Raw genomic sequence first — 26200 nt, forward strand, 5'->3', positions numbered from 1 at the left:
GTGAGCGACGGTCGACCAAGAATAGCATGGTAGATGCCGTCGAAGTCAGCGACCACGAAGTTGACATAGTCAGTGCAGAAGTGGTCTGGGGTCCCAAACTGCATAGGTAGCGTGATCTGCCCGAGAGGTGTAGAGCTCTGTCCGGGGAGAACACCCCAGAACTGTGCCTTGTACAGCTTGAGGTCCGCCTGGGTCATCTTCAGGGCGAGCAGACTATTCTTGAATAGTATATCGATGGAGCTGCTGCCTTCGATCAGTACTCTGTCGAATTGAACCTTGTTGATACAAGGATCAAGGACTAGGGGAAAACGTCCTAGCTCAGGTATTGTGGCCCATTGGTCCTTTCTGCTGAAGGAGATTTCGTGGTGAGACCACGGAGGGAGCCGTGGATCGGTGAGGAGGTTGTCGATGTTGGCCATGTTCAAACAAGCGTGGGCGAGCAGCTTTCGTTCTCGTTTGGTCTCAATGGACACTTTGCCTCCGATGATGGTGTGCACGCGATCGGTTGGCTTGACGTACTTGTGACGAGGATCTGCGTCTTTGTCATCGTTATCCTCGTTACGCTGTTCCACTGCGTCGTTAGGCTTGTCGGACGTATCCGGAGCCTGTTGACGCGTGTAGATAGACTTGAGAACGTGGCAATTCTCCATGGTATGGTTTGACTTAGGATGGAGCTAGCAGGGCCCTTTCAATGCTTTGGCATAGTCGTCTTCGTAGTTACGACGTCCGCCACCCTTTTTAACGGTGTTGACCTCGCCGTCGTCTTCCCGAACACGCTTGCCCCTGTAATCGTCATGGCTGTTACGTAGCTGATTACGTTGGTCGCGGTGGTTGCAGGAGTCATTGCGCTGGTTGCGGCGGTCAAAATTGTCGTTCCGACCATGGTTGCCGCGGTAGTCATCGCGGTGTGGGGGGTGGTCGGAGCGTGGAACCCTTGCTGCTTCTTCAATAATTATCTTTTTAGCGTTGTCGGCGTCCGCATATTTCTTAGCGGTGGCCAGGAGCGCTGTGACCGATTCAGGTCTCTTGCGGAGGAGCTTGTCCCCTAGGGCATCGTGGAAGCAGAGGCCAGTGATGAAAGCCTCGATTGCCTCGTTGTCGGAGATTGATGGGACCTTGATGCGCATCTCCGAGAAACACCGGACGTACTCGCGCAGTGGCTCATCTTTTCGATCTCGAATCCATTGTAGATCATATTTGTTGCCGGGTTGCTCGCAAGTAGCAATGAAGTTGTCGATGAAGGCTTGCTTGAGCTCTTGCCAGGAATCAAAGTAGTTCGCCGGCAAGCTGACCAGCCATTGGTGACCTGCATGGCCAACAGCGACTAGGAAGTAGTTAGACATGACGCGCTCATCAGCCATGGCTGATCTGCACGCAGTTTCATAGAGCATGACCCATAATTCGGGGTTCTCCTTGCCGTTGTACTTCTGAAGTTTCTCGAGCTTGAAGTTCTTGGGCCATATGACTTGGCAAAGGTGTGGGGTAAACTGCTTCAAACCCGGCGGGCCATGGGCAGTGTCATATTCCATACGGTGATAACTTTCGTGGGATGCTCGATCATTGGCTCTCTAGTTGATGCGATCGCGCAGATCACGTTCCCCAAGGTAGCGGCGGAGATCGTTATTGCCATCACGGCGATCCCGGTTGCCATCCTGATTAACCCTGCGACCGCGGCGATTGTCATGGTTATCTCGGCGGTTGTCATCCCGAACGTCACGGCGGTTGTCCTCCCGACAGCGATTGTCGTCCCGACCACCATCATGACCACTGTTTCCACCTTGACGGTTGTCTGATGGGTCGTTGTTGCGTGAGCCACGTTGGTTGGGTGGCTGTGAGCGACTTGAGTATTGGCGGCTGTGGCTTGATTCGACTAAAACGGATGGAGCCCGGGCTTGATTCACCATCTCTGCGGTCTGAGCCATAGCAGCTGTCAGATAAGCTTGTATATCATCGTGAACTGCCTGGGTTTCGGGGGTGTTGGGTAGCCGTTGCATTGTCGCCATGGCGATGGCTATGTTGGCGCTTGGAGTCCTAAAGACCTGCTTGTCCCCCACCCTGTCGAAAGCATTGTTGAGGTCGCGTGGCTGGACCCTTATGCGTCGTGCCTCCTCTTCTGCTTCAGCTTCGATTTGCCAGCGATTAAACCGGTCAATATTGCGTGCCTCGCGTGCAATCCTTTCTTGTTCCGTTTCGCCAACCACTGGCGGTTCGTCATTGTTGACAACATTGATCAAATCCCCTCGCCTCGGTGGGAAAGACGGGAATTGCGGGAACCCCGGGGCGTGGTCTAGGATATCCAGATCATATTCAACGTCTTCATCGTCGTGGTGCTGGAGCTTGGTGTGGACGGAGGCATTAGATGCGATGCCAGACAAGGAGCTGGAGTCACCCTCTTGGACCGTGTGGACGGATCCTTCTTGATAATCCTCAATCCGGATCATGTTGACGAAGTTGCTTGGCCTCGGCCGAGGCTGATGTACAAAACACAGATTCGAGCAGCGTTGTATGTTATACGTGTAGTTGGAGGCAGCGTTTCGCAGGCCATAGAGCTGGGCCTGGTAGTTCTCCGTCGAGGCTTCGTACTCGGAGAGCCAAAGACCCATCGCGGACGCTGGCCGGCGACGAGCGGAGCGCCCTTCAGGAGTAGATATGACCACGAGATCTGTACCAAGTCGTGCAGGACGACTGCCCCGAGTTGGTCGGGTAGATCTGTTGTGGGGGGTAGTTACCTGCTCATTAGGTTGACTTTGAATTGTACTTACCAGAGCTAGGGTTTCAGCGAGTTTGGTGCCGACCCGATCGATGGAGTCGAGCAGGTCGGTGTTGTCGATCTGCTTCCCTTTGTAGTGGGGAAGCGGATGACGGGTTGTCAGCGTGGCTGAAGATGATGCAGGCGTGGTCAGAGCCAGATGTACCATGGTCGGAGCCAGATCCATTGTGGTCAGAGCTGTATCCACCGTGGTCAGAGCCGTATCCACCGTGGTCGGAGCCGTAGCCGATGCAGGCGAAGCAGTGGTTGACGCAGATTGAATCCGCGCTTCCTCCGTGGTCATGGCGATGAAGTCGTCGGAGCCGGTGGTCCAGGTGATCTGGCCGATGGTGAACGTGAGGCCGTTCGGCGTAGCCACGGAGCCGGAGATGATGACCATCTTGTTTGCTTGGAGAGCAGTACACACCCCCCCTACATGGCGCGCCACTGTCGATGAAATATGGTCGGCAGTTTACCTAGGGGTATGCCCAAGGTAGTAGATTGTCGGCAGACAGATGCGCAAGTCACAAACAAGACGGTGACGCAAGACAAACACGAGGTTTTATCCAGGTTCGGCCGCCAAGAAGGCGTAATACCTACGTCCTGCGTCTGATTGTATTGCTGTATGTCAATGAGAGATGTTTTTTAGGGGGTCCCCTGCCCGCCTTATATAGTCCGGGGGGCAGGGTTACAGATCTGGAAACTAATCCTAGTCAGTTACAATTGCCATAGGTGACCGGATAAGGATTCCTATTCTAACCGACCAAGATCTTGCTCGATCGCCAAATCTGTCTTGACTCCTTGCGCGGGACTCCGAACAGGTTGGCCGGGCCGCACGTCGTCTTTTGGTGGACCGGACCTACTGATCCGGGCCGGCCTAAGCTTAGCCGTAAGGGTATAGGGGTTAATACCCCCACATGATGTGAGCTGCTCGTGAAGGCACTCGATATCGGCTAAAACAGCCGATTTAGGCATAACGCACAGTTAAAGTCATGCCTTATCAAGAATAGATCTACCGAATAACGATCCCCACTTCACGGTGCTAACAGTGGGGTGTGAGGCAGAATCACATAGGCCGTAATAATGGGCCATGGAACGGTTTTTGCTACCTAATAAATCTACTCAAGACGCAACATGCTTTAACCGCACACTATGTACGATCAAGATTGATGTAAAACAACCGATATAACGTAACTCATCGTTTAATGTACAGATTAGATCAGTTTTAGATTAACAAACGATGGGCTAAACAGGATATAAGGCCGATCTAGATCAATCACAATTGGACAAAGTGATATTGTTGTAATTTAGATAAATAATGAAAGCAAGAAGCAATATCAGTAACTTAATGAATCTACCAAAGACTGTCATTCTAAGGTAGAGCCGATAACTTGACCTTGATCTAGTTCATGCAGTGGGGGTCGACCGGATCGATGCAGCCATACTTGAACTAGGTAAGAATTGATAACAAACTTATATCAGAGTCGCAGTGGAGGTCGATCAGATCGATGCAGCCGTACAAACAGAGGTATAAGCCATGACGGTACTTACAACAAGCAGTGGAGGTCGACCGAATCGATGCAGCCATACTTGCTGAAGAACTCACCGAGATCTACTCCACTCCTACTCCTAAGGGGTGGCCGGAGCCGAAAAAGTAAATGACTTATATATTGGATTGATTGTTGTTTCTTTACAATAGCCAGGGGTTTGATATTTATACCCGGGCTCTGTACATGACTCTTGTCTAAGCACGACTCATTACAATTTTTGAACCTAGAGAAAATATTTCTAATTTAAGACAACTTGAACTCTAATCTTTTCTTTTTTGTAGAGTCCAACATGTCTCGTCCTGGCGCCAATCATAACCTTTGTCATTATCCGCTGGCGCTATCTGAAGAAAGCCGATTTCAGTTTCGCGTTCGAATCAGCTGGTTCCGATCATGCAATTAATTTCTTGATGACATGATCTTTGGAGCTTTCGAGTCCTTGTGACCCTTCTTCCAAATTTTGGTGTAAACAAAACCATACAAATGGATGGACTTGAAAGTAGACTTATTTTTAGTCCAGTCAAATTAGTTTTCAGTCCCTCTCAATAATTTATGTATCTAAAGAATATATATGACTAAACTTTAATCGCCTAAACTTAAGCCATCCAAATTTTTATCTAAAAATTTTAGTTGTACTAACAACCACTCCCTCTATCCCATAATAAATGTACTTATAGAGTTCAAAATTTATATCAAAATAAGTGTACCTTTAGATATGGATCACTAACTCTAATTGTTTTTTTTCTACTTTTTCTCTTCTCAAAGTACAATGATTACATCTTTACAGGGAGCATATGTAATTTCTCATTAATGTTGATCTCTTCATTCAAAATCTAAAAGTGCACTTATTTTTTTTAATAGAAGTGTACTTATTTTAGGGACGAGAGGAGTAATCAACGAGATAAACATGTCCTTTAGTCCCTGGCCCCACATTCAAAAACAAAAAAAAAGAGAGAAAAAACATCAACACCGGCACGGGCCCAGCCCAAAGCGTGCTCGCTCTCCAGCCCAGTACTCCAGTCCCACGCAGCTGCTCTGACCGCGGCGACGGCCACCCCCATGCCGCCGGCGCCCACGCGATGGCGGCGCGGGGGCCGCTCGCCACCGCGTCTCCTTCAGGGAGTCCTCCTCGTGGCCGCCTTCTCCGCTGCGGCCCTCATGCTCCTCATACTACTCCAGCACAGCCACGGCCCTAACCCCCCAAACCCCTCCGCCGCGTCCCGCGCCCGCGACTCCTCGGGGGAGCTCCTCGACGACTCGCCTCCCGCGGAGCGGGATCCGGAGGCTGGTGACTCGGCGGTCGCCGCTGACGGTTCCGCGTGCGCGACGGTGGAGAGGATGGGGGAGGAGGCCGCTGGCGCTGGGCGGGGCTCTCCGGAGCAGGCCAGCCTGCGGGTCCGCGAGATGATCCGGCGCCACTTCGAGCTCCACGGTGCGTTCCGATCACGAAGAGGGACGCCAGCTTGATTTTGATCTCTCTTTTTATTCCCCTGGAAATGCTGCGTGTTGGACCCATTGAATTCTGAGAGATGGTTTGTTAGTCATGCGTCGTGTATGTGAATTAGAATATGATGCCTAAATCGTTTGATGGGATGCCATACGCTGTCAATACAGTAGTTGCTTCTGTGATTTATTAAGGAATTGAATTGGGGACTAGCCTGAAAAGTGATGAAGCTGCCGACAGGTTGGCAATGTCCAAACACTAGTAGGTCGCCGCTTCTATGAACTTTGCAACAACTAATGTATGGTCTAGTTGTCTACTATTATTTTTTACTTTTCTGTCTGGGATGCATTTCTCAAGTGTTTATGTTGCTGGGGGTGGCAGAAATCGACAGTGGTCGAAGTAATGTTCTCATAACCACTTACTTCCATCATTTGCCCCACTACATGTGGTCGTTTCTAGCAATTCGCATTAGGATTGTGTATGACAGAACGTTGAACCAAACTGAATTTTGGTACATAACCAGTCCACTACCATTCTTCTACATTATGCACCATTATATCCATTTGTGACTGCAGTGTCTAGATAGGTTGTTTATTACTCCTTGGGCTTCCAGTCACCAGGGGCGGATCTAGGATGGGGACAAAGGGGGGGCTAAACAATGAAGATTTAGGGCTAGAGCTAGAGATTAATGGTGATTTGAGGTTAAGTAACAGTGATTTAAGGTAGAAAGTCATGCTCAACGAGGGGGGCTGCAGCCCCCCCCGCCCCCCCCCCCCCCCCCCCCCCCCCCCCCCCCCCCCCCCCCCGCCCCGGATCCGCCCCTGCCTGTGACAATATAGTGTCGCTGTGAACATCAACAACTAACAAACAGAACATTCTGTGTATGATCATTTAGACAAAATTGAAAGATGATCGCCTATCTTCTACTACTAGTTTATTGAAGTGTTTGAGGCATTGGTTTACTTGATTCAACAAAATTTCCATTCACATGATACAAACTTGTTCAGGAGAGAGACGGACATAAATTAAAAGCTATCAAGTTTGTGATCTATCACATGCATACGAAATGTAAATTAACATGTGCATCACATAGTTCAGTCATAAGTCAACTGTGATGTCTCCAATAGCTTTGCATGGAGAATTACACTTTGTAGTTATGCACAGGAGCCCAACGTTTACATCTTCAATTAACTTGCCAGGAGCAGAAAGAGTGAGAACGCTTCCTGCCCATGAATTCTGCAAACAAGGCTTTGTGTTGGGGAAAGCATCTGAAGCTGGATTTGGCAATGAAATGTACAAGATCTTAACAGCAGGAGCCTTGAGTGTCATGTTAAACCGATCTTTGATCATCGGGCAAACAAGGCATATGCATTTACACTCAGCTACTTTTCATCTTTATCTTTGATTTGACTACTATGCGATAGGTCGGAAGCACCGAGTTCTATGAAATTGCTTCTTTTCCTGTTTTCATTGCTAAATATACTTGAAATTTTGTGTTGCTTATATAGTGTTGACTTTTTACATGATGTTTAATTGTGATTTTTTGCGTATTATCATGGCTGTGAACCCATGATAAATAGAATCTGTAGTTTAGAAGTAGTGGTGATTGATATTCATTATCCACTTACAAATTTTTGTTCCTCTCTGTCAAACAGGGGACTGTATCCTTTTGGGGAGTACGTTTCTTATACCAACCAGTCATTCACTATTCATGAAATCAAACATTTGTGGAGGAAACATCGTTGTGCTAGGACATACGGTAGAGATCTGAATATCAGAGTGGACATTTTTGACAATCCAGCTGAGACGAATGTTCTGTGTAGTGACTGGAATAGCTGGAAAGATCCAATTATCTGGTTAGTACTACAGTTACAGCCTAGAATAAGTTTTATGTTTTACAATATTTCTCTTGGCATGACCTGCATATGTTATTGATAGGAAGAAGTGCAGAAAATAGTAATGGTGATAAGTTTCCTAATTTACTCTAGAGGCACACTAGATGATAAAGATATCTGTCACATCTTGCACTTACACAAGGCTTAGGGTTTAGACTTTAGAGATCAAGTTCTGTAATGTTAAATTTTTATTTCTTAAGCCTCAGGTGACCACTAACCAGTCATTTCCGTTAGTGTACATTTCTTATGTAACTAATCATTTGCCGTAGTGCATTTATTCTTTCTTGCTTGTTCAATTTTTTACACACTAAGTGCAGTTCATTTGCTTTCTTTCCTTGAGCCATTAGTTTTCATACAAAAGCTATGTGTAAAAAGCATGCTGATTGGTGCTACTTATTTACAATTCTAGGTTCGATGGTGCAACAGATGCAGTTGGGATTCAGTTTTTTCTGAAGAATGTTCATCCTAAAATGAAGGCTGCTGCGTCGGCTGTTTTTGGATTGCCAGACTCATTGTATGCCAGGCCTAATACATTTGGTGAACTTATGCGAGCTATCATATCTCCATCCAGCAAAGTCGAAGAAGCAGTTGACTGGGCTTTGAAGGGTGCGAATCCAGATATTGTTTTGCACACGCGCATGATGGCGAATAGGTATGGCACACTATTTGTGGATGCTTGTGTAAATTGAAGTAACTATATAGATTGTCCCATCAGTTGAAAAAGGCAAAAGTGCAGTATAGTGGAATATTGACATCATGCAATTTCACCTGCCTACATATCTGGTTCATCAGTAGTCACTGAAAATGCTGCTTTGTAGCCGAAATCATTAATGTAACCTAAGTTAGCTTCGCATATTTCTTTTATTTCTGTAATATAATCTTCAAACTTAAGTTTGAATCAGTAATGGTCAATTTCAATATTTACTCAATATCTTTCAGTTTGAGAGTGTCCACCACCTGTATCATGCAGATGTTAGCAGCACTTGCTAGTGTTGTACAACATATCAGCAAGCTAAAGAGCTAATCAGTAATGAGGCGATAGTTGGCTATGCGCCTATGTTTTAGAACAGTCTCTTCTACACTATATGTTTTGAACAGTTGAAGATTAACTCCTATTATTACTATAGGCCAATCCGAGCAAGAAAAGCTGCAGTTCTTTGTATTAAGAGAGCTCTACAGATTAGCCATATCAAGGGTACACCTCTGGTGGCATTGGTCTCAGACACACCAGCATTTGTGAAGGAGATAAAGTCAGACATCAGTGAGTTTGCAGAGGTTAGCTGCTAGATTGAATTGAATACTACAGGGTGAACTTAGCACCATATTTCAAGCAACATGGAGATTGATTATCTATTTGTTGAAATATTAGAAAGTTGGATGTTCATTCTGCAATTGTTTTCAGGTACTTTATTTTGATTACAAGTTGTTTGCCAAGACTTCTGGTCTGGAGATAGTTGGAAGTGATAAGGTATTATTCACTCTCATGGCCCCATAACTGTTACCGTTTCCTCTATAGCTTTCTGAGTTCTGAACCTTATTGGGCTCTTTAGGCGTAATTTTTATGCTATATTTGTGTCAAGGACGTTACAGTTTATATCAGGAAATGAGAAAAAAATACATAATTCCTAAAGTTGCTATGTTAGTAATGCACAACTCTATTTTGCTAGTGTGGAGCTGTCTCTCCAAATTTGGCAGGATTTTCTTTCTTTGTTTTGTTCTCATGTCTATATGTTGTGTTTTCTATTTTGAAGCATTCTTCCATACACATGTGAAATTAAGACAAGCCATACATGTATATACAGTTCTTACAACATCGTAGCAATTCTAGGACAAATATGTAGCCCTCTTTTAACTATAGAGGGATCTTGTGCCTACCATATTTTGAGCCAGGTAGTAGACATTAATAGCAGGTATGTAAGTGATTTGTGCTTTGGTGGAGTTAATTCACCTAGAATACCTTATAATTTGGGACAAATTTGGAATGCTTCAGTGCCTTATATTTTAGGACGGAGGGAGTAGCTCATGCATAAAACCACAAGTACACAACATAATATTTATTATCTTTATAAGAGATTTACCTGTTTTAGAAAACATATAATGCAGTATTCCTTTGCTAATGAATAATAATAGGATTGGCATATGTGCATTACCTGCAAGAGGTGCCTGAGGACAGCCTTAAACTGTGGATGTCTTGTTGAAGTGTTCCACTTACAGTTCAAAACTATCAGTAGGGCACTATTCATTAATGTAAGATTTTGTTTTATTCTAAGAACACAAGTTGTCACTACATTTATTTTGATCAACAACGGGCAACTTATGGCATTTGTGGTATTTCTGTGGATACTTCTGCATCTATCTTGTTTCACATCTTGTTCCCTGAACTCAAGACCGTTTTTTTTGTGTGCAAGCCTTTGGATTTTCGTTCAAGAGACTGGGGATCAGCTCCAAGGTGGGTGGCGTTTGTTGATTTCTTTATAGCTGCACAGGCCAGATATGCAGTTGTCACTGGAGCACACCGTCGTGTGGGGACCACCTACGCACAACTCATTGCAGCATTGGCTGCGGCAAACAGACATGGTACATATGACTTGTCTTTAAACATGTCGTCGCTTTTTGCATTTAGTCCAGTCTTGAACCTTCAACCTAAATCAGCCTACCCTTTTCTTGTATACTTAGGTCGAGAGCCTTCAGGCGCCAACTTCACGTTCCTAAGCAGCGTCCACAGTAACTTGCTGGTCGAGGGGCTCTTGACGCAGGTTGGATGGGGTCATATCTGGAACAGATACGCTGGTCCTCTAAGCTGTCGGCACCAGCCACACCAATGCGCCTTGACCCCGCTCCTCCCTCCTGCTTGGTGGGACGGTCAGTGGCAAAGCCCCATTCCCAGGGATGTGAGGAGGCTACTGGAGTATGGCGTCCGGTTATCGAACACTGGGGAGGTGGACGAGAGGCGCCTCGTGTTGCACTGCAGGTCAAGGAAAGATCATGTAAAGAGGTACCATGTCCTTCCACCATACAAGAACCCGGCATCATCATAGGCTGAGGTCGGCGAGGAACGCCTATCGTCATGCTCTTGGAGAGCTCAGTTTTGCATTAACCACTTACGACGGGTGTAGGTTGAGTGGCCAGGCTTTTAAATTGGCCATGCTGGTAAGTTTTGTGTCGTGCCACAAATGGTCCCAGTTTTGGTATTCTGCTGCACAGGTGTTCAGGTGGTAGTATATCATGCATCATACATTACTGTTGTTGATCCGTGATAAGACCGTAAAGCAGATAGCAAATCCATAGATGGGGAGGCATAGCCTTGCATTGCCCAATGAGTTATGAGCTAGTGGTCTACTCTAATCTGCCATTAAACTGGATAGCAGAGCACCCACCCAGAATGTAGAGTGATTTGCGATCCGTCTACTGATGCGATTTATGTCTTTCGTTCTCCTGTCTACTCGTATGCAATGCTATTCATCACACATGAACACGTGACGTCACGCTTTGGCCTTGTTTGTTTCAGCTTGTGATTGTATTCAGCTGTCTTTTACTACTAGCTTGGGATTGTTTTCAAGGCTGAAACAAAAAGGTTCTTGAAAGATGCGTGGGTGCACGCCAGTTTGGTGCCGAGCCATGCTGCGCAAAGTGGACATCTAGTAGGCCTGTGGCGACTGAGTGACTCAACCTAACGCATGACCAGCGACGGTCGCCCTGCACCTTGGGCAAGCGCTCCGTATCTCTATTTTAAACACTGATAACTATGGTCGAGCAGCCAATTGAAGGCACCATGTTTTACCCATCATATCTCAGATTTGTTTTTTTCATTTTGCTCAATGTTGTCAGGTTTGTGACTTTCGGCTTTTTCGCTACAACTGCCAGGTTTGTGACTTTCGGCTTGTTCGCTACAATTTTCCTTGTTTCTTTAGGTTCTTGTGAGGTGGCACCGAAATCAAAACTAGCGGTACCTCATGTTCTACAAGGAGGGCATGGAAATTTGTACAAACGTTGCCTTCTTTGTTACAAAGTGGTATCAAAATTTACACGAGGTGACTCTCCAACCCAAGTAACTAGAAGAGAACCCATCGCAGCCCCCGTTCCTATCGGGCAACACAACTCGATGCGTTTCCTCGGCTTCCCGCAGGAGAGATTCCTTGGCAACAGAGCACCGCAACCCTGCTGCTCTGCTTCCTTGTCGTCGCCGAAGGGCAAGAAGTCACTCACTCCTACTACCTGTTCTGTTACGTATTTAACTCTCAGCAGCGATCCGGTGGGCGATGCTCACATGGACGAGGGCGAGGCTCATCGTCGTTCTGCTCTGGCCACCGCACGCCACGTAGATACGCTTGACGGATATACTCCTGCATCGCAGTCGCGCATGGCAGGCCGCCGCTGCTCAAGCTAGGCCCTTCTTGCTCGTCGTGCTCGTCTCCACGGCGTCGCTATTGCCTGTGGCTCGCCGGGACATCCACAGAAGCAGCAGCTGCCGGCCGTGGTGTTACGCTACGCGTCGACCCGCGCCAGGTACGAGACAGCAGCCGAGCTTATTACGCTGGCGTGGCACTGCTGGCGCGATGACCGATCGGTTTGGTTGTCCATTGATGATTCGTTCCCGTTCCCAGGTGGTCGTGGACAATGGCGCGGTGCAGGTGGCGCTGTCGGCGCCGGAGGGCCGGATCACCGGCGTCAGCTACAGCGGCGAGCCCAACCTGCTGGAGTACGACGACGGCGACGGAGACTACGGAGGGTAACTGACGAGTGCATGCATATTACAGATTGTCCGTGCTGGCTCTTCTTTTATCTGCGCTCTTCTCTCTGCCATTCAGAATTTGTTCCTTCTCTTGCAGGTACTGGGATTCAGTGTGGAACTATCCCGGCTTCTGGTCTCCCAGGACTGTACAACACGTGAGTGATTGCTGGATTCTGTATTCTTGCCAACCTCATAAGCATTACTCACAACTTGATTAAACTGATACAGATTGGATAGTACAGAGTTCAACGTAGTATCCTCAAGTGAAGATCAAGGGGAGCTTTCGTTCAGGAGTACATATAACCCATCACATCAAAATAGCATTCGGCTAAACATCGACAAGAGGTGCCAAATTCTTCATGTTGTTCAGTTTGTGTAATTACATGTGTTGGCCATTGTTTCCTCGTCTGAGATAGTACCAAACTATCTCGATCCGGATTTTGCTAAGACCACTGGTTCAGGCTTGTGATGCTCAGAGGTAGCTCTGGGTTCTACTGCTATGCCATCTTTGAGCATGACAGGGCCTACCCTGCTCTCAACATCACCGAGGCTCGGCTCGTCTTCAAGCTTAACACGGCAAAGTGAGTATGATTCCTTTTTTTAATTAAATGTTGGAACATAATGGATCATCCCTATGCGGCTTTGCATTGTTTGCCTATGTGAAATCTGTGCTACTAGGTTCAATTACATGGCTATTACAGACGACATACAGAGGTACATGCCCAGTGCGGTGGACAGAGAAGAACCTCGTGCTGTCCCGCTGGCTTACAAGGAGGCTGTTCTGCTGGTTGACCCCAAGGAACCCCAGTTCCGAGGAGAGGTAATATAGAGTAGTAACTTAGCTAATGATAACATACTCGAAAACCAAAATTACCTCCAAATTAATTCATGTGCATTCATGTGCAGGTGGATGACAAGTACCAGTACTCGCTGGATAACGAGGACAACGTTGTTCACGGATGGATTAGCGACAGCGATCCGAACCCCATGGGTTTCTGGGTCATCACTCCCAGCAACGAGTTCAAGAGCGGCGGTCCTCTCAAGCGGGAGCTCACCTCCCACGTCGGCCCTACATCCCTCACCGTAAGCCCCCTCCCAAGCACCATCCAAATCAAAGAGTCTCCATCAGTAGACTGAAAAGTTTGTAAATTATTAATCTGAAAAGTTCATATGATCTTACTATTATTGTTTTCACGCGTCAGATGTTTATGGGGACGCATTATGTCGGGAAAGTACATGTTGGCCAACATCGACGACGGCGAGGAGTGGAAGAAGGTCCTCGGCCCGGTGTTCGTCTACCTCAACTCAGGTCCCAGCAGAGGCGACCTCTGGGAGGACGCCAAGGCGCAGGCGGAGGCCGAGGCGAGGAACTGGCCCTACAGCTTCCTGGCGTCACCGGACTTCCCCAAGTCAGCCGAGAGAGGGTCCGTTGCAGGGAGGCTGTTGGTCAGGGACAGGCACCTGAACAAGAAGCACGACATGCCTTCTGGGACGGCGGCCTACGTCGGCCTGGCCTCGCCCGGCCAGCCGGGCTCCTGGGCGACGGAGAGCAAGGGCTACCAGTTCTGGACGAGGGCCGCGTCCGACGGTACGTTCACCATCGCCAACGTCAGGGAAGGAGTGTACGATCTGTACGCGTTCGTTCCGGGGGTTCTTGGAGACTACGGCCGCTACGGATCGCCGCTGAACCATAGCGCCTGGTCCGTGCCGTCGCCGTCGGTGACCTTGTGTTCGAGCCCCCGAGGTCCGGCCCGACGGTTTGGGAGATTGGCGTCCCCGACCGGACGGCGGCCGACTTCTACGTACCGGACCCGGACCCCATGTACGTCAACAGGCTGTTTGTGGACAGAGACAGGTACCGGCAGTACGGTCTGTGGGAGAGGTACGCCGACTTGTACCCGGACAAGGATCTCGTCTTCACGGTCGGTGAAAGCAACGAGTCCAAGGACTGGTTCTTTGCTCACGTCACAAGGTAATAATGCCGCCTTATATTACTTTAAAAAAAGTAAAACACAAACCAACTTTGGTAATGGTAACTATATATGTTGATCTGCAGAAAGGTTGGCCAGGAAGCCGTGCCAACAACATGGCAGATACAGTTCAGTCTGGACAGCGTCGTGGCAGACGGCGACTACACGCTGCGGATCGCCATTGCAGCTTCTGAAATGTGCAGATTGCAGGTGCAAGTGAACGGGGATGCGAGGAGAGGCGGGGTGTTTACGACGCCCGACATGGGGGACGACAACGCGATCACGCGCCACGGGATACACGGCAGCAGCGGAGCCTCGAGTTCGCGGTCGGTGGCCACCTGCTGCGCCAAGGCGACAACACCATTGGCCTAAAACTCATGCCACAGCAAGGACCGGAAGGTCCGGCCATGGTGGCCGGGGTCATGTATGACTACATCCGCCTAGAAGGGCCGCCGTCCAGCGGCGCTGCCTCACGCGGCGTTCCAACGTGGCCATCCCTTGACCGGATTTTGGTGGAGATTTTGTTTCTGTTGGCCTTCCTAGTCGTCATGTCGTAGTCTAGTTATGTGGCGATATGGCATGTAGTGGAAGCGTAGGATGGATGGAGGTAAGTCACAGCGAGGTGAATAACTACTCTCGCGAGGTCAACCAACAGTGACACCATTTTCTATTTCTTGATATAATACTTCATTATTATAATTAAATAGCGGTTGTTATCTAATATTTTACCTTTGACATTACTACTTATAATGCATTACATATATCTCAATGCCATCACATTTCTCAAAAGATTCAATTAATAAATACTTTACTGTTCTAAATTATAAGATGTTATGACTTTTGTACGTAGGTACATAGTTTTTGTTAGCATCTTGATATATATTGTGCAGCAACAACAACAATAATATAGTCTTTCAGTCCCAAGTAAGTTAGGGTAGGCTAGAATTAAAACCCACCAATAGCTCTAAGTCACGTTTCAGGCACTTCAATAGCTGCTTTCCAAGCACTCATATTCAAACATAGATCTCTAGATATATCTCACGCTTTCAAATATCTTTTTATTGCATCTCTCCATGTCAATTTTGGTCTTTCTCTACCTCTTCTCATATTATTAGTTTGGCTTAGGACTCCACAATGCACTGGTGCCTCTGTAGGTCTCCTTTGGACATAGTCAAACCACCTCAACTGATGTTGGACAAGCTTTTCTTCAATTGTGCTACTCCTAGGCGATCGCATATATCATCGTTTCGAACTCGGTCTATTCTTGTGTGACCATAAATTCATCGCGACATACACATTTCTGCAACACTCAGCTGTTGAACACGTTCGAATCTTTGTAGGCCAATATTCTGTTCCATACAACATAGTTGGTCTAATCGTCGTTCTATAAAACTTGCCTTTTAGCTTTTGTGGTACCCTCTTGTCACAGAGAATGCTAGAAGCTTGTCGCCACTTGATCCACCCTGCTTTGATTCTATGGCTAACGTCCGCATCAATATATCCATCCCTCTATAGCATCGATACCAGATACCTAAAGGTACCCTTCTTAGGCACTACTTGACCTTCCAAACTCACATCTCCCTCCTCCTAGTGCAGCTCTGCCAAAGTCGTATCTCATGTATTCGGTTTTAGTTCTGCTCAATCTAAAACCTTTAGACTCAAGGGTCTACCGCCATAACTCTAGTTTCCTATTTACTCTAGCCTAGCTTTCGTCCACTAATACTACATCATCAGCGAACAACATACATCAAGGGATATTCCCTTGTATGTTCCTGGTAACCACATCCATTACCAAGATAAAGAGATACGGGCTTAAGGTTGACCCTTGATGAAGTCCAATTTTAATCGGGAAGTAATCAGTGTTACCATCGTTTGTTCGAACACTAGTCACAACATTATTGTACATGTCCTTGATGAGGGTCACATACTTTGATGGGACTTTATGTTTGTCCAAAGCCCATCATATAACATTTCTTTGTATCTTGTCATAAGCCTTCTCCATGTCAATGAAAACCATGTGGAGGTACTTCTTCTGCTCTCTAAACCGCTCCATAACTTGTCTTATTAAGAAGATTGCTTCTGTGGTTGATCTTTCGGGCATGAAACCAAATTGGTTTGTTGATATCTGCGTCGTTCCTCGTAGGCGCTTCTCGATGACTCTCTCCCATAGCTTCATAGTGTGGCTCATCAACTTAATTCCCCGATAATTAGTACAACTTTGGATATCTCCCTTGTTCTTGTAGATTGGTACCAATATGCTTCTTCTCTACTCCTCAGGGCATCTTGTTCGATCGAAAGATATTGTTGAACATCTTTGTTAGCCATACTATAGCTATATCCCCGAGACATCTCCACACCTTGATTGGGATACCATCAGGGCCCATCGCTTTGCCCCCTTTTATCCTTTTCAAGGCTTCTCTGATCTCCGATTCTTGAATCCTCCACACAAAGCGCCTACTAGTGTCATCAAATGAGTTGTCCAGCTAAACGGTGGTATTCTCGTTCTCACCATTGAATGATTTATCAAAATACTCTTGCCACCTATGTCTGATCTCATCCTCCTTCACCATGAGCTGCTCCCTCTCATCATTTATGCACTTGACTTGATTGAAGTCCCTTGTCTTCCAATCACGAGCCCTAGCCATCCTATAAATGTCCTTCTCTACTTCCTTCGTACTCAACTGTTAGTAAAGGCCCTCATAGGTCCACCCCTTTGCCTCATTCACCTACTCGTTTTGCAGTCTTCTTTGTCACCTTGTACTTCTCTATGTTGTCTACACACCTGTCATGATACAAGCACTTATAGCACTCCTTTTCCTTAATAGCCATTTTGCACATCTTCATTCCACCACCAAGTGTCTTTTGAGTCGCATCCGCTCCCTTTGGTCACTCCAAGCACCTCTAAAGCAACCTTCTGAATGCATGTTGTCATCTTTTCTGACATGCTGTTTGCATCGCCTTCATCGTTCCAAGGGCCCTCTTCAATGACCTTTTCCTTAAATACCTTTGACGCCTCCCCTTCTAATTTCCACCACTTCAGTTCTAGCAAACCTAGCTTGTTTGTTCCCACGAGCTTGCACCCGAAAGCAGAAGTCAGCCACCAACAGCTTGTGTCGAGCGACCACACATTCTCCAAGTATCACCATACAATCCACGCCTATTCGTTTATCCCTCCTTCTTGTAAGGACAAAGTCGATTTGACTAAAGTAGTGGCCACTACTAAAGGTCACTAAATGGGACTGTGTCTTACGAAAGAAAGTGTTAGCTATCATCAGATCAAAAGCTATAGCAAAGTCTAAGTCTTCCTCTCCCTCCTGTTTCATACTACCATATCCAAAACCCCCATGAACTGCCTCAAAACCTGCAATTGATGTACCTACATGGCCATTAAGATTGCCTCCTATAAAGAGCTTCTCGCTACTAGGGACAGCTCTAACCAAGTGATCTAAGTCTTCCTAGAAAAGCCTCTTAACACTCTCATCATGGCCTACTTGGGGGGTATACACACTAATTATGTTTAAGACCATATCACTAATGACAAGTTTAACTAAGATGATCCTATTCCCTTGCCTTCTCATCTCCACCACACCATCCTTGAGGCTCTTATAAATCAAAACTCCTACTCTATTTTTATTTGAAGTTGTCCCTGTATACCAGAGCTTTAAGCCAGTATTGTCCACCTCCTTTGCCTTCTGCCCCTTCCGTTTAGTCTCTTGGACGTATAAGATATTTACACGCCTCCTAACCGCTGTGTCCACTAACTCTCTGAACTTACCCATAAGGGACCCTACATTCCAGCTACCTAAACAGATCCTAATTGGTTCGATTAGCTTCCTTACCCTTCGCACCAGCCGAGGTAGATGTGAAGACCCTTGCTCATTTTGCACCACATCCAGGCGCCGATGTGGCGCGCCAATAAGGATGCGACGACCCGATCCTTGCTCACTTGACACCATGCCCAGATCGCGACACGACGCGTCACGGGGCTGACGACCCGGCCCTTGCTCATTTAACACCATACCCAGGTTCCGACATGGCGCGTCGCTAAGATGGTTACGCCCCCAACGGGATTCTTTTGGGTTTCATCTCTATAAAAGTGGCTAAGTTTTTACGTTGGCTCGCCGCGCCTAACACAATCCTCCTTCTTTACCAGGACTTGGGACCTGCTATGCTGGAACACCAAAGGCGCCCCACCATAGGCGGAGTTTAGATATATATTGTGCCTCGATATAAAATAAAAGCTATGTATCTGGTTTAAAAAACTAGAATAATTGACAACTTGGAATATAGAGTGTACATTATAATTAGATTAGAAGAAAACCATAATAATTAGAGTGTACATTATAATATAGAGTGTACATTATAATTAAAAGCTATGTATCTGGTTTAAAAAACTAGAATAATTGAAAACTTGGAATATAGAGTGTACATTATAATTAGATTAGAAGAAAACCATAAACAAATACTTAATGCACCTAAATATTCAGCTTGTTGCCGTGTAGTACCTTCCCTTTCAGCTCACTTTGAGTAATCGGCTATGGGGAAAATTTTCAGATATTTCCATAGACAACCGATTGATTTCAAGCGGAGCTACGACAACAAATCCCAGGAACCAACTGACCGCAACTTATATCCACAACAACACGTGGTCAAAGCAATAATCACAAAGGCCTCGAGGCCTTATGCTACAGTAACAAAGGGATGCAATCTGTTTTTTTTTTCGGTCACATGCAGTGTTAATAGGCGAACAAAGATATTAGATTAATTTAAGAAATTGCCTATGCTAACTTCAGCGGCGAGGTAAAGCTGAAATAATTGTTCCTCAGGGGAGTCGTCAAAAGGTGTACTAGTAGGTTTGATTGTGTGCTGTCAATTGGCCATCATCCTTTACATTCACTTACAGAAAACAAAGATTTCGTGATGCTGAAGAATTTTTCATGTGAAATTCCTTTTTTTCTTGAAGGTGCATTAAATCCTATCACGAAAGCTCATTTTCATGAAGGTGCTTCTGAACCCATCATGAAAAAATAGGTTTAGCGTGGTGCTTTTTAAAAACCCTCATAGAAAATTTCTCCCCAGCACGAAATTATGTACCCCACCATTGTTTATCAGCCCTTTGTGTGGGCTATTTTTGGGTTGAAGGCACCAAACCTATCAAAGATATGGGACCGGGGTACCCTCACCGGTCATGTATCTGACCCATCGAGAACGACCGAGGGGGAAGCCCACGAGGACTAGGCGCAACTACCATCTTGGAGATCACGACGTATCGAAGATATATGCCGCCATCGTAGCCATGATAGGATAGAATTGATCTGTTGTAACAAACTAGGAATCCAATCTGTAGCGTTGATCGCCCTCGTTGTAACCCTATCCCTCTGCTTATATAAAGAGGGGTAAGGACCCTACGAATCGTCACGTCCACCACCACACTATTCATCGTTCCAGTCTGCCTCATAGCTAGGAGCAACAACCCCTATAACCGAGCATACGAATACAAGAAGAGCAGCCGCACTACTGGAGTAGGGTTTAGCGCGCTATCGTGCCAAGAACTGGTATAAATCCTTGTGTCCGTGTGCTACCATCTGAATCTATCTATGTGATCACGTTGCTAGGCATTACTGGAGCTAAATAATCCAATAGTTGGCATGCCAGGTAGGGGCCTTTCATGTTCAGATTAATATTATGTTTTAGATGGGAATCGTCATCAACATCGACGACGCCATGGAGAAGATGCAGCCGGGCGAGAGGATCACCTTCGACAGCCTGGATTTCATCGCCGATCGGTTTGGGAACTTGCATCCGCAACAACCTGAACCACCTGTGGACGAGAAGTAGCAGCCTTCCCTGATCCGTGCATTATTTGCCGGGTTGGAGGAACCTATGGATGTTGGGCCCCGCGCTCCTGCCCAACACCTAAACCGCTACGGACACGACGTCTTCACCGAGCTCGGCCGAGAGAGCGATCTTGAGGCCGCCCTCCGACTGTGGGAAGATCCAAACTAGATTCCCCAATCAGATTCTACAATCGCCACCCGATCACTTCCTTCCTGGTTTCTCGATCGGGCTAAGGAAAGCGATGGCAACCTACTCAAGCTGGCTTCGACAAGCCCTGTCAGAACCTGCCAAGCCTCACACTGAGGAATGCCCCATCTATAGTCCAACTCTCTGGAATACTTTGGCAACCTAGTTACCCAGTTCGTCGGGATGGTCGCCAACGGCGACGAAGACATGGCTGACATACCGGAAGATTGGGAACACGTAGAGGACGAAGGTCTCGTCTTCGATTTAGATTAGGACGAGTATGATCAGTTCCTACTCGAAAATCCCAATTGAGAAGAGGAACCACCCAAAGAGGAACGCGCCGAGCCCATGGAGTAGCTCGAGTGCTACATGAACATACAAGATCCCAAGCCACCTCAGGAGGAACTCGAGAAGCTCGAGCTCGGCAGTCCTTCCCCTCCGTTGGGAGATGTTACCATCCCCGACGCTACTTACGAGACTAGCGACGAAGCGCGCCTCTACGTTCTTCGCCAGAATGATGATCCCAAAGTAGAAAATAACCCCTCCAATAGCTCGGCAAGTCTCCTGACACTCAGAAGATCTAGCCCGCGAACACCCACCCAACGGGTGGCTAGAACCTGGTTGACCGACCCTAAGGGACCGTCAGGTTGCTTTAGTTGGCCGCTAGAGTCGAGCAGACGACGCTCCCGATAACTCAGAAGCCACGGCCCAATCAGGAGACTCCCGAGATGCACCGTGAGCCTGTGCCACATGACCGATGGCAATGTCCTCTAGGGATCAGGGGCTGACCAATAGGAGGCCCTAGGGCACATCGTCCCCCCAACCTAATCTATGGTTGGCCAGGGAATGAACAAGGTGCCCACCTGTTGATCAACGTGCCAAAGCAGGAACGTGACACTCATGGCCCCGCGCAATTCTCGACAGACCCTGGGAAGCAGGCTCAGCCGCTGAACAAACTTGGATATACTATCCCGAGGATAGTCCTGAACGCCCGTAAGAAGTAGGCCTACCGGGACATGTTCGAATGGATTATGAACAATCCATGTCAGAACCATGGCTTCGTTGTGACCCACCTTGCTAAAGATTGCATCGCCTATCATCAGCGTGTCGCTCTGGAAGCCTGAAAGGTCCTAATGGCTAGAGGGGGGGGGTGAATAGCCTATTAAAAATTTCTACAACAACACTTAGCAAACCGGTTACACAATTATGAGGCGAAGTAAGTGTTGCGCTAGCCTACTAAAAATGCAAGCCACCTACCACAATTCTAGTTTCTATAGTTTCTAACCACACAATGGCCTTATCACTATACTAAGTTAGTGTGCTCTCAAAGGCTAATTAAAGAGCCACACTAACCAAACTAACAAGCTCTCACAACTAGCTACACTAAAAAGCTTGATAACTAGTTTATGGTAATATAAAGAGAGTGAGCAAGATGGTTATACCGCTGTGTCGAGGAAGGAGGCAATCAATCACAAGAATGAATACCAATGAAGATCAATCACTTTGGAATCAAATGATGACACAATGATTTTTTTCCAAGGTTCACTTGCTTGCCGGCAAGCTAGTCCTCGTTATGGCAATTCACTCACTTGGAGGTTCATGCGCTAATTGGCATCACATGCCAAACCCTCAATAGGGTGCCGCACAACCAACACAAGATGAGGATCACACAAGCCATGAGCAATTCACTAGAGTACCTTTTGGCTCTTCACCAGGGAAAGGTCAAGAACCCCTCACAATCACCACGATCGGAGCCAGAGACAATCACCAACCTCCACTCAATGATCCTCACTGCTCCAAGCCATCTAGGTGGCGGCTACCACCAAGAGTAACAAATGAATCCCATAGCGAAACACAAATGCCAAGTGCCTCTAGATGCAAACACATAAGCAATGCACTTGGATTCACTTCCAATCTCATAAAGATGATGAATCTATGATGGAGATGAGTGGGAGGGCTTTGACTAAGCTCACAAGGTTGCTATATCAATGCAAAATGCTAAGAGAGTAAGCATGAGCCGGCCATGGGGCTTAAATAGAAGCCCCCATGAAATAGAGTCGGTGTACCCCTTCACTGGGCACAACTCAGGGGTGACCGGATGCTCCAGGTCATATCGACCGGACACAGGACCCCAGCGTCTGGTTGTGCGATGCACGCCACGTGTCCCCTCTCTTCAAATACTAAGCGCCCATTCCCGAATGGTCAAGTGATGACCGGACGCGCTGCTGCAAAGTGACCGGACGCAGGACCTTAGCGTTCGATTGTTTCTAGTAAGCATCTAGAAGCGAAAAATCACGACCGGACGCGTCCGGTCATGCTCGATCGGACTCACCCAACGTCCGGTCACTCGACGTCTCATCTATGCACTACCACATTAGTAGGACCGAACACACCCCTCCAGCAGTTCGGTCAGAGACCGACGCCAGTGTCTTCACTGCTTGAACTGACCAGACGCGCCAGTCCTACCGAGACCAGCGGTCCGATCACTTACAGTGACCTCCATCTTTTCAGTAAAGGGCGCTAGTGGCACCGATAGACTATCCGCACTCTATGGACAGACACTCCACCGGTGAAGTTTCTAACCCTTGCTCAAATGTGCCAACCACCAAGTGTATCACCTTGTGCACATGTGTTAGCATATTTTCACAAACATTTTCAAGGGTGTTAGCACTCCACTAGATCCTAAAATGCATATGCAATGAGTTAAAGCATCTAGTGGCACTTTGATAACCACATTTCAATACGAGTTTCACCCCTCTTAATAGTATGGCTATCAATCCTAAATGTGATCACACTCACTAAGTGTCTCAATCGCCAAAACTAAAATGGCTCCTACCATTTATACCTTTGCCTTGAGCCTTTTGTTTTTCTCTTTCTTCTTTTCAAGTCCAAGCACTTGATCATAACCATGGCATCACCATCATCATGTTATGATCTTCATTTGCTTCACCACTTGGAATGTGCTACCTATCTCATAATCACTTTGATAAACTAGGTTAGCACTTAGGGTTTCATCAATTCACCAAAAATCAAACTAGAGCTTTCAAAGCCCTAAAGCGGATAGAGCAAGATGGGTACTCAAGAGATCGTGGGGATGACCATGACATCGATGCAGCTGCTAGGAGCTCCATGCTCATTTTTAGTGAACCCCAAGCATACCAAGGCCGACGGCTGCAGAAGCTTACCCACAGACAGATCTATGTGACCGCACCGATCGCCCACTATACCTATGCTGGTTCAAACGGTCGATTACTTTTGATCGAACTGATCATTCATATTAGGTGGTTGAGGCAGGCCGATCCCCCCCTGGTGGTGACTACAGTCATCGAGAACATTAGGGTCATAAAGATTCTCAAGGACGGAGGCAGTGACATCAACATCCTTTACAAGGATGCCTTCAACAAGCTGAACGTGGACATAAGGAAGTTGCTTGCATCGCAGTCTCCTTTCGACAGCATCAGTCCTGGGCAGCGCATCATGCCCCTAGGCACGATAGACCTCTCTGTGACATTCGGCGATGCGGTACACTACTAGAGGGAGACACTCTCCTTTGAAGTTATCGACTTATAGGGACCATACAGAGTTTGGGAGGCCATGATATGCCAAGTTCATGCCAGTCCCAAACTACGCCTACCTCAAGCTGAAGATGCCAGGACCTGCACGACGTGATTATGATGTCAGGAAACTTCTAGAACACCTATCAATACGAGAGGGATGCTGTCGAGTATGTGGAGGCCAACAACTTGGATTTAGGGGCTCCTAGTCCTCCCCTGCTCAATGCCAGGGAAGAAGCTCCTATCGATGACTCTAGAACAATGGCTCGTCTCCATCCTCGACCTATCATCCTCAGCCCCGATGATGGCTCCGACCCTCGCGGCCATCATCATCGGATCTTGAAGTGGTAGCCGATGACTCACAGTTATGTCGGCACTTTATCTTTCTAAATTTCCGCTATCATTTAAAAGTCTTGCAAAGTACATTTGTTTGTTACATGAATAAATCATGATCTCTCGAGTACCTTATGAAGAACCTCTCTAGGGTCGCTTGAGGGCTAATCTTTGCAGTCGCCGTGTATGCTCTAGTTCAGCACGTTCATATGTTATACTAACTTATCAATGCGCTCAGGGGCTACAATGATAACTACATGCACCAACCACTCATACTTTCTTTTTGATCGATCAATGTCTCATAGGCCTTGAAATGGCATAAGTGACATAACAAGACCTTGCGTGGACTCGATGAAAGTGTCTCATTTTGGTCAAATAATCCCTAGGTAGTTGGTCCAAAGCTTAGCTGATGCGAACTGCTCGTGAAGGCACTCGATATCGGCTAAAACAGTCGATTCAGGCATAGCACATAGTTAAAGTCATGCCTTATCAAGAATAGATCTACCGAATAACGATCCCCACTTCACGTGCTAACGATGGGGTGTGAGGTAGAATCACACGGGCCATGATAACGGGCCATAGAACGGTTTTCCCTACCCAATAAATCTACTCAAGACGCAACATGCTTTAACCGCACACTATGCACGATCAAGATTGATGTAAAACAGTCGATAAAACGTAACTCATCATTTAATGTACAAATTAGATCTGTTTTAGATTAACAAACGATGGGCTAAACAGGATATAAGGCCGATCTAGATCAATCACAATTGGACAAAGTGATATTGTTGTAATTTAGATAAATAATGAAAGCAAGAAGCAATATCAGTAACTTAATGAATCTACCAAAGACTGTCATTCTAAGGTAGAGCCGATAACTTGACCTTGATCTAGTTCATGCAGTGGGGGTCGACCGGATCGATGCAGCCATACTTGAACTAGGTAAGAATTGATAACAAACTTATATCAGAGTCGCAGTGGAGGTCGATCAGATCGATGCAGCCGTACAAACAGAGGTATAAGCCATGACGGTACTTACAACAAGCAGTGGAGGTCGACCGAATCGATGCAGCCATACTTGCTGAAGAACTCACCGAGATCTACTCCACTCCTACTCCTAAGGGGTGGCCGGAGCCGAAAAAGTAAATGACTTATATATTGGATTGATTGTTGTTTCTTTACAATAGCCAGGGTTTGATATTTATACCCGGGCTCTGTACATGACTCTTGTCTAAGCACGACTCATTACAATTTTTGAACCTAGAGAAAACATTCCTAATTTAAGATAACTTGGACTCTAATCTCTTCCTTTTTATAGAGTCCAACATGTCTCGTCCTGGTGCCGATCATAACATTTGTCATTATTCGCTGGCGCTATCTGAAGAAAGCCGATTTTGGTTTCACGTTCAAATTAGCTGGTTCCGATCATGCAATTGATTTCTTAATGACATGATCTTGGGAGTTTTCGAGTCCCTGTGACCCTTCTTCTAAATTTTGGTGTAAACAAAACCATACAAATGGATGGACTTGAAAGTAGACTTATTTTTAGTCCAGTCAAATTAGTTTTCAGTCCCTCTCAATAATTTATGTATCTAAAGAATATATATGACTAAACTTTAATCGCCTAAACTTAAGCCATCCAAATTTTTATCTAAAAATTGTAGTTGTACTAACAACCACTCCCTCTATCCCATAATAAATGTACTTACAGAGTTCATAATTTATATTCAAAATAAGTGTACGTTTAGATATGGGTCCACTAACTCTAATTGTTTTTTTCTACTTTTTCTTTTCTCAAAGTACAATGATTACATCTTTACATGGGGCATATGTAATTTCTCATTAACGTTGATCTCTTTACTCAAAATCTAGAAGTGCACTTATTTTTTTAATAGAAGTTTACTTATTTGGGGACGGAGGGAGTAATCAACGAGATAAACATGTCCTTTAGT

The 26200-nt window shown here is 46.4% G+C and overlaps 1 protein-coding gene and 1 pseudogene across 2 annotated transcripts; both read left to right on the forward strand.

Moving 5' to 3' along the window:
- The first annotated feature begins 5296 nt into the window (after positions 1 to 5296).
- On the forward strand, positions 5297 to 11141 carry LOC136481995 (uncharacterized). 2 transcript variants are annotated; one of them, XM_066479252.1, is made up of 8 exons: positions 5297 to 5728; positions 6946 to 7102; positions 7396 to 7596; positions 8045 to 8287; positions 8763 to 8910; positions 9038 to 9103; positions 10044 to 10212; positions 10312 to 11141. In XM_066479252.1, the coding sequence occupies exons 1-8, from the start codon at positions 5356 to 5358 to the stop codon at positions 10671 to 10673; spliced, it is 1719 nt and encodes a 572-aa protein (XP_066335349.1). In that variant the 5' UTR covers positions 5297 to 5355; the 3' UTR covers positions 10674 to 11141. The 2 variants fall into 2 exon arrangements, with proteins under 2 accessions (XP_066335349.1, XP_066335348.1); XM_066479251.1 differs by having other exon boundaries at positions 6940 to 7102; positions 10312 to 11140.
- An 829-nt stretch (positions 11142 to 11970) lies between these two features.
- On the forward strand, positions 11971 to 14919 carry LOC136479984 (uncharacterized; annotated as a pseudogene).
- The last annotated feature ends 11281 nt before the right edge of the window (positions 14920 to 26200 follow it).

Source organism: Miscanthus floridulus, chromosome 9 (assembly GCF_019320115.1).
Source record: "Miscanthus floridulus cultivar M001 chromosome 9, ASM1932011v1, whole genome shotgun sequence".
Classification (NCBI taxonomy): Eukaryota; Viridiplantae; Streptophyta; class Magnoliopsida; order Poales; family Poaceae; genus Miscanthus; species Miscanthus floridulus.